This window comes from Anomaloglossus baeobatrachus, chromosome 9, assembly GCF_048569485.1.
Source record: "Anomaloglossus baeobatrachus isolate aAnoBae1 chromosome 9, aAnoBae1.hap1, whole genome shotgun sequence".
NCBI classification, from domain to species: Eukaryota; Metazoa; Chordata; class Amphibia; order Anura; family Aromobatidae; genus Anomaloglossus; species Anomaloglossus baeobatrachus.
In genome coordinates this window covers 203,646,359-203,658,386 of record NC_134361.1, presented here as the reverse complement: position 1 = coordinate 203,658,386, position 12,028 = coordinate 203,646,359, and the positions used below count along the sequence as shown (strand labels likewise).

General features: G+C 45.3%; 1 protein-coding gene across 1 annotated transcript in view; it reads right to left on the bottom strand.

Annotated features, from left to right (window-relative positions):
- CACNA1F (calcium voltage-gated channel subunit alpha1 F) overlaps positions 1-12,028 on the bottom strand; it is a 143,767-nt gene that overhangs the window by 124,144 nt on the left and 7,595 nt on the right. Inside the window, exons 3-5 of the mRNA XM_075324283.1 lie at positions 10,504-10,609; positions 6,728-6,867; positions 2,172-2,314 (exon numbers count right to left, since the gene is read on the bottom strand). Of these exons, the coding sequence (XP_075180398.1) occupies positions 2,172-2,314; positions 6,728-6,867; positions 10,504-10,609 (389 nt within the window). The remainder of the gene's footprint in view (positions 1-2,171; positions 2,315-6,727; positions 6,868-10,503; positions 10,610-12,028) is intronic.

Below are 12,028 nucleotides of genomic sequence, written 5' to 3'. Positions count from 1 at the left end.
TTCTTCGGCTGTGTCGAGGAGACTAGGTCATCGTAGGCACGTCCCACGGCTACTTCTAGTTGTGTGTCAGGATTAGGTCTGCAGTCCATTAAGTTTCCAGCCACTCTGATTATTTTCTGGGTTTCCAAGTTTTTGCCCTTTTTCTGATCCTCCTCGGTCACTGAATCATAACACCTAATTGTTTGGGGTCTGATAAGTGTGATTCTTTTAGGGGATGTCTGCTTTCTTTTAGGGGTAAACTTAGCAGTACATACAGAATAATACATGTAAGCAGGTAATTTACACCTTTGTACCCACCACTATAGGACGGTTCTGGACAATGAGAATAGCAGATCAGATAAGAAAATGTGCGTCTGAGCCAGTAATAGGAGTAGCCCAAAATGTTGATGTTCCAGAATCTGATGACATGAACATATTTGAATAAATGTTGATTTTTTTTTTCAAGAATAAATGTGGATTGTTGTTCATGGGAAAATATAATCCCCTGAAAATAAGCCCTAGCGCATTTATTATAGCAAAAAAATATAAGACTGGTCTTTTTTTCGGGGAAACACGGTATCAGTCCTCATGCAATTAGAAACAAGTCTGAATTATCTCAAAAGCTCTTTAGTAGGCTCTAGGAGCTATTCCTTTGTTAATCTACTATCAATTAAGAAGGTTAAAAGGTCTGGAGCTGATTCCAGGTGTGGCATTTGCATTTGGGAGCTGTGAACCCACAAGATCTAGTCAAAGGAGCTCTCAATGGAAGAGAAACAGACCATCACTAAGATGATATAAAATGGAGAAATCCATCAGCAACATAGCAGACGTATTAACAGTTTGGTACATTCTGCAAAACAAGTGAAGTGATGAGCAATGAACTAAAAAATGTCTGGATGTTCCTGGTAGATAACAGTGGTGGATGATCACAGAACCCTTTCCGTGGTGAAGAAAAACCCCTTCACAACATCCACCCATGTGAAGAACATTCTTCAGGACGTGGGTGTATCAGTATCTAAAGCGGGCTTTACACGCTACGATATCGTTAATGAATTATCATTGGGGTCACGATGTTTGTGACGCACATCCGTCGTCATTAACAATATCACAGCGTGTGACACTTATGAGCGACCTTAAACGATCGCAAAAGCGGTAAAAATCGTTTGCCGTGAAGAGGTCGTCCTGAACCAAAAATCGTTTTCTGCTTATTAGAGATGCTGTTCGTCGTTCCTGTGACAGCACACATCGCTGTGTGTGACACCGCAGGAGCGACGAACATCTCCTTAGCTGCCTCCACCGGCAATGCGGAAGGAAGGAGGTGGGCGGGATGTTACGTCCCGCTCATCTCCGCCCCTCCGCTTCTATTGGACGGCTGCCGTATGACGTCGCTGTGACGCCACACGACCCGCCCCCTTAGAAGGGAGGCGGTTTGCTGGCCAGAGCGACGTCGCAGGGCAGGTAAGTCCGTGTGACGGGGGTAAGCGAGGTTGTGCGGCACGGCCAGCGATTTGTCCGTGTCGCACAACCGACGGGGGCGAGTACGATCGCTTGCGATTTCGCTAGTGAGATCGCAGCGTGTAAAGCCCGCTTAAGTCTTCAATAATAAATAAAGAGAAGACATCATAAAATCAAATATAGAGGGTTCATCAAAAGGTGTGAACCATTATTCAGCCTGAAAAATAGAAAGGCCAGATTAGACTTTCCTTAAAAAAACATCTTAAGAAGCCGCCCAATTCTGGAAAAGCATTCTGTGGACAGATGAAATTAAGATCAACCTGTATGAGAATGATGGAAAGAAGAAAATATGAAGATGGCTTGGCGGAGGCGTGCATTGCTTCCAGTGGCCCTGGGTCACTAATGGTTAGTGATGACGTGACTGAGCACAGAAGAAGCCGGATGAACTCCGAAGTGTACAGGGCGAGACTTTCTGCTTCGATGCAAACAAATGCAAAGGGTGATTGGACGGAGCTTCACAGAACAGATGGACATTGACCCAGGAGATTTTTAAGGCAAAGAAGTGGAATATTCTGCAATGGTCGAGTCCTTTATTTGATCTCAACCCCATCGAGCATGCATTTCACAATCTTAACACAAACCTTAAGGCAGAAACATCCACAGACATGCAACAACTGAAGTCAACTGCAGTAAAGGCAGTATCACAGCAATAAAAAGTGATTTCTTTTGTTCCTTACTTGGGACACCGGATACAAGTCGCAGAGGCCTCAGTACACGAAACGCTCTCAGTGCTTTCACGTCAAAACCTCCTGGCTTTCCACTCATGTGATGGGCATCTCCTTGCTTGTGTGAAAATTGTTCAAGAATTACACTGAATAGCCTGGAAATCAAAGTTATCAAAAAAGAGAGTCAGACATTGGCACCAGTATCGCTCGATCTGCCTGCAGTGTCTCGGGTTGTCGGGTTTTGGCTGGGAATGCCTGGTGACTTTGGCCATAACACAGATCACACGGCCGATGATCAAAATATCGTGATGAGACATAATGAAAGAAGAACAGTCACAAAATGTTTAACAGGTTTAGGTAACTAGCAACTTGCCCCATGCTCTAATTTCTGGCAACCAAAAATGTGGAAATGCGTAATTGCCAAAGTGTCACTGTGAAGGCCTAGGCTATGAATCGTTTGTCCAGTATAATAATAAGAAAATCTGTCCTTTTAGTGCTTTATGTATTGCTTCTTCTCCATATACAGTGCCTACAAGTAGTATTCAACCCCCTGCAGATTTAGCAGGTTTGATAAGATGCAAATAAGTTAGAGCCTGCAAACTTCAAACAAGAGCAGGATTTATTAACAGATGCATAAATCTTACAAACCAACAAGTTATGTTGCTCAGTTAAATTTTAATAAATTATCAACATAAAAGTGTGGGTCAATTATTATTCAACCCCTAGGTTTAATATTTTGTGGAATAACCCTTGTTTGCAATCACAGCTAATAATCGTCTTTTATAAGACCTGATCAGGCCGGCACAGGTCTCTGGAGTTATCTTGGCCCACTCCTCCATGCAGATCTTCTCCAAGTTATCTAGGTTCTTTTGGTGTCTCATGTGGACTTTAATCTTGAGCTCCTTCCACAAGTTTTCAATTGGGTTAAGGTCAGGAGACTGACTAGGCCACTGCAAGACCTTGATTTTTTTCCCTCTTGAACCAGGCCTTGGTTTTCTTGGATGTGTGCTTTGGGTCGTTGTCTTGTTGGAAGATGAAATGACGACCCATCTTAAGATCCTTGATGGAGGAGCGCAGGTTCTTGGCCAAAATCTCCAGGTAGGCCATGCTATCCATCTTCCCATGGATGCGGACCAGATGGCCAGGCCCCTTGGCTGAGAAACAGCCCCACAGCATGATGCTGCCACCACCATGCTTGACTGTAGGGATGGTATTCTTGGGGTCATATGCAGTGCCATCCAGTCTCCAAACGTCACGTGTGTGGTTGGCACCAAAGATCTCGATCTTGGTCTCATCAGACCAGAGAACCTTGAACCAGTCTGTCTCAGAGTCCTCCAAGTGATCATGAGCAAACTGTAGACAAGCCTTGACATGACGCTTTGAAAGTAAAGGTACCTTACGGACTCGTCTGGAACGGAGACCATTGCGGTGGAGTACGTTACTTATGGTATTGACTGAAACCAATGTCCCCACTGCCATGAGATCTTCCCGGAGCTCCTTCCTTGTTGTCCTTGGGTTAGCCTTGACTCTTCGGACAAGCCTGGCCTCGGCACGGGTGGAAACTTTCAAAGGCTGTCCAGGCCGTGGAAGGCTAACAGTAGTTCCATAAGCCTTCCACTTCCGGATGATGCTCCCAACAGTAGAGACAGGTAGCCCCAACTCCTTGGAAAGGGTTTTGTACCCCTTGCCAGCCTTGTGACCCTCCACGATCTTGTCTCTGATGGCCTTGGAATGCTCCTTTGTCTTTCCCATGTTGACCAAGTATGAGTGCTGTTCACAAGTTTGGGGAGGGTCTTAATTAGTCAGAAAAGGCTGGAAAAAGAGATAATTAATCCAAACATGTGAAGCTCATTGTTCTTTGTGCCTGAAATACTTCTTAATACTTTAGGGGAACCAAACAGAATTCTTGTGGTTTGAGGGGTTGAATAATAAATGACCCTCTGAATAAACTTTTCACAATTTAAAAAAAAAATAAAAAAAGAAATAACATTCTTTTTTGCTGCAGTGCATTTCACACTTCCAGGCTGATCTACAGTCCAAATGTCACAATGCCAAGTTAATTCCGAATGTGTAAACCAGCTAAATCTGCAGGGGGTTGGATACTACTTGTAGGCACTGTATACCTAATTGAAATATTAACGGAATGTATAACCAAAACATATTATGCTTAGGTCTAAGTAGAATAAGTTTTAGTTCATGAATAAGTAACTGACATTCATGAATGGAAGAGACACTCATCTGTAGTTTCAGATAGGTAACTAGCATTCTTCTATTCATAGAAAAATGCTTATCTGTAGTTTCAAATAAGTAACTGACATTCATGAAGAGAATAAGTAACTGACATTGTTCTATTCATAGACTCTCATCTATATCTAAACACACTTGAATATTTTGCCAACGAATGTTGCTAAGACTGTTCAAACAAGGAATGAACTATGCCTGGCTAGCTGGTTGGTTAATAGATAATGTGGATGTATTGAGTAAGCTGTATATATATGCTATGTTTTGAATGCAAGGGTCAGAAGAGCATTGAGCTTCTCCCGGATAGAGACATGTCTCTGTGTGGTCATTTCTCCTGATTCATCTGCGCAGTTCTGATTTGGAATCCTCCTCCGAGACCTTGAAAGAGACCCCCTGGAGGTCTCCCCCCAACTTCACGATGTGACTGTAGGATTGCGAGAGACAGAGATATTGTCTCTTACGCTAGGGGACCCTAGGCTATCCCTAATCTCTGAACTACCCCTGATGGTGGGGATGCCGGAGTTCCATGAATAGTGTTCTCCTGTCCAGAAGTAATCTGCTTCCATATTACAAGGGAAGGAAGGGCAGGAGTGAGATGGTAACACAGATAAAGACAGACAGGGAAAAACCAAAACTCAGACACAATGCAAACTGACAGGAACAAACAGTAAGAGACTAAAGGTACCTTCACACATAACGACTTACCTGCGATCCCAAAAACGATGCGACCTGATAGGGATCGCAGATAAGTCGCTGGGAGGTCGCAGGTGAGATGTCACACAGTGAGATCTTACCAGCGATGCAGAACAATACAGATCGCAGTAGCGACCTGTATAACGATCTCAGCAGTCACTGTGATCCTGTTACACAGTGTCAAACACAGCGATGTGTCCTGCCCAGCATGATATTGCCTTGGAAGAAAATGGCCTGGCACATTCTGCAACGACTAGAGATCTCACAGCAGGGGCCTGATCGCTGGTAAGTGTCACACATAACGAGATCGCTAACGGGATCGCAACTGCGTCACCAAAACGGTGACTCAGCTGCGATCTCGCTAGCGATCTCGTTATGTGTGACAGTACCTTAAGGAGAAAAGGAAGAGCAGGAAGGCAGCAACAAAAAGACAACAAGGGTTAAAGGGAACCTGTCAGGTGCAATATGCACCCAGAACCACGAGCAGTTCTGGATGCATATTTGTCATCACTGCCTAACTATCCCTATATCTAGTAGCATAGATAAAGGGATCTTTAGAAAAAGTATTTCTAAAGATCCTTTATGATATGCTAATGAGCGCAGGGAATAGTCACAAGGGCGTTAGTTCCTGTGCTCATTCCGCCCCCCTGAGCATGTTAGCACTCCCACAGGGGCGTGCTAACATGCTATTTAATGCCCATTTCCCAGCGATGACGCGTGTACCTGTGTCCGTTGTCACCACCATAGGGTCAGTGCACAGGATCAGAAATCCCTGGCACGTTCAGTCATGCACACTACACCAGTTTGAAGTCGGACACATACACCCGGCTTCATAGGGCGTATGACCGGAAGTCCAGAGATCATGCGCACTGAGCCAAAATCCAGCGTCGGGCACGGTGACAGCAGAGGTGAGCGTGCGCATACCTCTGACTTTGCGCATTCATTAGCATGTTAGCACACCCACAGGGGTGTACTTGCATGCTAATGGGGCCAACTAGCCAAGGGACCTAACGCCCTTGCGACTAGTTGCTGACCTCATTATCATATAATGAAGGATCTTTAGAAATACTTTTTTAAAAGATCTCTTTATCTATGCTCCTAGATACAGGGACAGTTAGGCAGGGATTAGAAATATGCACCCAGTACTGCTCATGGTTCTGGCTGCATATTGTAGCTGACAGGTTCCTTTTAACACCACATACGCTCACAGCAATAAGGCACAACAACCACCAGCAAGTTTGGATCACAACACCTCACCAGACCAGAATAGATGAACTATAGCTGGCATTAAAGGAAGGCTCTGGCCAGCATATATAGGAAGGGAGTGAATGTGACTGGCTCCCCCACATCATGTGATCAAAGGAGACTAACAACCAGCCCAGCCTATGAACTACCAATCTGTGGGTCGATGCCTGAGTCTGCCTGGGCTGAACACAGACACCAGAGAAGTTAGCAGGCACAGTGGCAGAATCTCTAGTTTCCACAGCTTCTGATGCCGCCATGACAGTCGGTGATGTTTGTAAAAACCTCCTTGTGACACAAAGTCATCGTTTGGCCCCAGTCTTAACATTTCTCGTCAAAGCTGGAAAGATGAGAAATATCAGTAATAGCTACGAAATAGTACAAAAGCTTACCCAATCACTACAATGACAAAATCTAAGAGATTCCATCCATTTCTGATATAGGCACTGGGGTGAAGGACCAGTCCATAGGCGATGATCTTCAGGAAGCTTTCCACCGTGAAGATGATGAGGAAAATATACTCCACTTGTTCCTAGGAGACATTAATACCATTATTACGTGAGACAGAGACATCAAAGCATCTATACAGGCTAAACACACCCACATAACCACTGTACGCCTGCACTAAACATCAGATTATAAATGGAACAAACCTTACTAATGATATTACTTGTATGAAATATATGTACGTTCACCCGAAGATGAACACCAATATTGTGTAGGTCCCACATGCACAAGCACAACTCTGACCCCTCAAAGCATGGAGGCCACAAGCCCTCCCAAGGTACCCTTAAACTTCTACTAATTGAACCTTTTTTCCACTCCATCAAAAGATGATCAATCTGGTTGAGAACTGGAGAAGTTTTCACCAAGTTCATCAAGCCATTCCTGGACAATTATGTGGTATTGCACATGGCAAGAGGACATAGCCATGAAGAAGGCACTTGGTCCGTACAAGGGTAAGTAATACATGTCACTTCCACATGACACCAGGACCCAAGGAACCCTGGCAAAGCATTACCCAGAACACCACACTGTCACGCTTGGTATGGTGGAATACCAGACAAAGGGCGAAAGGAAGGGAAACCCTCTCTCTCGGAAAGCGGAAAGATGGTGACCCCTGGTAAAACCTAGCGCTTGCCCCTGGCTACCCTGACGTCCCAAGATAGGTTTCGCACCTATACACTGATCAGGGGTCCTGGATGACCTTTAAAAAAGCCCTAGGTAGTGACCGGATGGGATGAGCACTAGTCAACCCCACTAAAACCTAAAGAACATACAGAAAAAACAAATAGGGGGATGCAAACGGATATCTTATCTGCAAGATGACTTTGGGAGAATGACAACAACATACAACAACAGGAGATTTCAAGAGGACTGCCAAGAATCTGGACAACATAGGAGTAAACTCTATCACCGGCAACAAACCAAGGGGAAATGCAGGTATATATAGACACAGGGAGTGAGGATAAGGATTTGCACTGAGCTGACAAGATATCTGCAGGGTCCAAAAGGGAAAGAGTTAGCCCTAAAAGGGAAGATATATAGAACTCCATTCACATCAAGAAAGAAAGGATGGAATATCAAGGACTATCAAGAATATCAAGCGACCTTCTGTAGCTGGACACCACAGGGTTGTCTGTCAACCATGACACACTGTCTTCTTCCAATAATATATTCCTGTGTCATTTTCTCTCCAAGAAGCAGTCCACATGATGTAAAAGGAATTGTGGCCATACCAAGCCACCATATTCCCGCTAAATGGTCCAGTTCTTTCGATGGTGGACACTCTGACCAGTCTGATCACTTTCTTAGTGTGGGTCTGATATCTGGGACCCACTAACTGACCCAAATAATGAAGGGGCCAAAACTTTGCTTCATCAATGGCTCCCTTTCACTGTTTTTATCCAGCATCGCTTTTGGGCACAAAGCTTATACTGGGTCCTATACACTTCTCTGAGGAGTCGTTGACCGGGGCCTAGCTGTGAAGGGGAAACAACGTGAGGTGCCTCAATATTGAAATAACTCCTTTATTTTCTGATCCTGACCAATCGTAAAGTGCCTATAATAGTATGGACGGTCCACGAAGCATTACGCCGTCTTAGCCTCTCGTCACCTTCCTTCACGAGGAGGGGATCCCCCTCCCCTCCTCCAGGGAAAAGCCCATGGCTCTGGATTAAGACTCATTACTGGTTGAACGGTCTAAAATTAGCTATAACCACTGGGAGCTTAACGAGTAAATCAGACGGGAAGGGAGGAATATCCAGCCGTCTTCAGATAGGCCTCACCGAAGTCCATCACTTCACTTTTTGGAAGTTCTCTTGAGGGAAAAGGACGCCTCTCAACGACAGTGATCTGTCGGATTCCACATGGATTTCTGTGCAGATCTGACCACAATCTGTGAATGTTTCCGCGACCCCACTCACTTGCAATGCTACCGGGTTCACACATATTGGATTGTCCTATGGCAAATCCTGTTGAGTATTTTGCAATTAGTCTTCATCAGAAATCCGAGGCCAGTACATGGTTGATCCACCGATTTGTGCCATGGATGTGTAGGTGGACCTGTGCAAAGACGAGCCCCACAAAACTATTCTCATCAATCAAAGCCTAGAGCCTCTTACTCTGGAGGATCTGTGCTTTCCTACATTATCTGGACAGTGTATTAACTCTGTCACCAACTTATTGCTGCCCCATCTGTGAGCAGTATGATATAGGGACAGAGACCCTCATTCTAGTGATGTATCACTTACTGGGCTGCTGTCACGGGTGACAGTCAGTCCTGTGGTGTCCGGACAATAGAAGGTCTGTGATCTGCTGTAAGTATTCAGTGTACTGGGTATCTTTCCTGCTGGGTTTTCATCCTTTTCCATTTAGGACCCTGCGGAGCTCCTCTTCCCTTCAGCTGCTAATCATGCTTGGCTTTAAATACTCTCATTTTGCCTGGACTTGTGCTGGGGAATGGGGATATTTATCTCCTTCACAAACTCTGTATGCAAGCAGGCGGCTTGCACTCATCTGAAGAATCGTTGCTACTCTTTGCTGAACTTCTTCTTGAGGCATCTGGAGATAGGTTGTTCATGTGCTTTCCCCATGTGTGTGCTCCCTGTGTCTTTTTGATTGTTTAGTGGGGTTGACAAAGAACTCATCCCACCCGTTGTCTATCTAGGGCCAAGCTCTAGGGGCGGGGCGGCACGGTGGCTCAGTGGTTAGCACTGCAGTCTTCCAGCACTGGGGTCCTGGGTTCAAATCCCACCAAGGACAATATCTGCAAGGAGTTTGTATGTTCTCCCCATGTTTGCGTGGGTTTCCTCCGGGTACTCTGGTTTCCTCCCACACTTGAAAGATATACTGATAGGGACTCTAGATTGTGAGCCCCAATGGGGACAGTGTTGCCAATGTATGTAAAGCGCTGTGGAATTAATAGCGCTATATAAATGAATAAAATTATTATTATAGGGTCATCCTAGTGTGCGGTATCCGGCTTGGCACATAGGTGCGGAACCTATCAAGGGTGGCGAGGGTCCCCAGGGACCAGCGGTAGGTTTCCACCTCCCCTACACTCAGGGTTTCCATTCTCTTCCCTTTTGCTTGGCACTCCCCCATATCTAGTGTCCCAGCTGCTTGCTGCAGTTTTGAAAAAAAAAAATCACAGTTTTATCTCCTGCAGGTCTACCAGTTCTCTGAATTCTGAGCTCCGTATAACCCCGCCTACACCACTGATTGGCTGCTTTCTTTGTGCACTGTGCATAGGCAGAAAGCTGCCAATCAGTGGTGGGGGCAGGGTTATACAGAGCTCATAAATATGGAGAACTACATGGCAACAAGTGATAATCTCTTTCTGATAAAACAGTGATTTTATCAAAACTGCAGCAGGCAGCCCAGAAAGTGACACATCGCTGGAATCAGTGTTTCTTTCCCAAAGTCATGATGCTCTCAGATTAGGTGGCTTGTGTATGGTTCCAAGTACAATCTTCACGTGTTCTAGTCTTTCTAAATACAAGATTTCCTGCAGCAAAGGATAAGAAAGAGTCTGACCTTTCTTAGAAACAGAACCTAGATAAGCAGGGATTGCGGCAAGTTGCACGAGCACCAGATTCTGGGTTCACTATTGTGTCTCCCCTGCATTTCTATATACGCACGGTGGGTATAGTATACATTTCCTTACCAGATTATGGTTTGCTATATTTGAGTCATCCTCAGGGAAAGGGATATAGACACCTAACGCCACGCAGTTTGCAAAAATGGTCATGAGAATGAGGATGTCAAAAGGTCTGGGTTACCAAATTTTAAGGAAAATGTGAAAACTGAAACAAAAATATTACTTGGCAAAATCTGAAGAACCCATCAACTATTTTATGGCAGCCTGTATTACATTTACAGAATATAGGCTGCAGTAAACAGAAGTCTGCAGTCTGCAGATTCACCCTTAAAGGGGTTGTCCAGCACTTTTCAATTGTTGATATATCTGTAGGCTAAATCATCAGTATAAGGTTGGTGAGGGTCCAAGACTCGCACCATCACTTCCAGCGGCGAAGGGAGCGAAACGCTGAGGCGAAACGCATATCTAGTGGCTGATGTTGGGTACTGCCGATCAGCTACTATTCTCGTCAATAGGAAATAATCTGCAGTAGTCTATACAGAGCTGTATGGAGATGATAACAGCTGATCTGTTACTTTAAGAGACCGAAGTGTTTAACATTTCAAGGATATCTCCACGTGGAATTTATGCAGAGATTCCTGGAGATCTACATTAACCCAGCTTGGACTGTCGTATACATGTCAATATGCACCCAGGACCACGAGCAGTTCTGGGTGCATATTTCTAATCCCTGCCTAACTGTCCCTGTATCTAGTAGCATAGATAAAGGGATCCTTAGAACAGGTATTTCTAAAGATCCTTTATGATATGCTAATTAGTGCAGGGACTAGTCACAAGGGGGTTACTTCCCCCGACTAGCCCGCTCACAAGGGTGCGCGAACATACTATTCAATACCTATTGCACAGCGTCATCAGCAGTGATGCGCGTACCTGTGTCACCACCTCCATTGACGCCAGGTTTAGGGTCTGTGCGCATGATCAGTATGCCCGGCACTGCCAGTCATGTGCACTATGTAGCCGGGTGCACACGTGCCGTCTTCAGACAGGTCTAGTGCGCATGACCGGAAGGGCCAGGACGTCTGATTATGCGCACTGAGCCTAAACCCCGGCGTCTGAGGTGGTGACGACAGGCACAAGTACGCGCGTCACTGCTGATGACAATGGGCAATGAATAGCCTATTAGCACTGTAGGCGTGTTAACAAGCTAAGAGGGCAGACTAGTCGGGGGAAAATCACGCCCTTGTGACCAGTCCCTGCTCATTAGCATATCATAAAGGATCTTTAGAAATACTTTTTTCAAAGATCCTTTATGATAGGCTAATGAGAGCGGGACAAGTCGCAAGGGCGTTAATTCTCCTGACTAGTCCACCCTCTCAGCATGTAACACGCCCACAGTGCTAACATGCTATTCAATGCCCATTGCCCAGTGTCATCAGCAGTGATGCGTGTACCTGTGTCCATTGTCACTGCCTCCGTTGATGCCGGGCTTAGGGTCTGTGCGCATGATGAGAATGTCTAGCACTGCCAGTCATGCTCACTATGAAGCCGAGTGACCGCATCCATCTTCAGTGAGGTCTAGTGCACATGACCA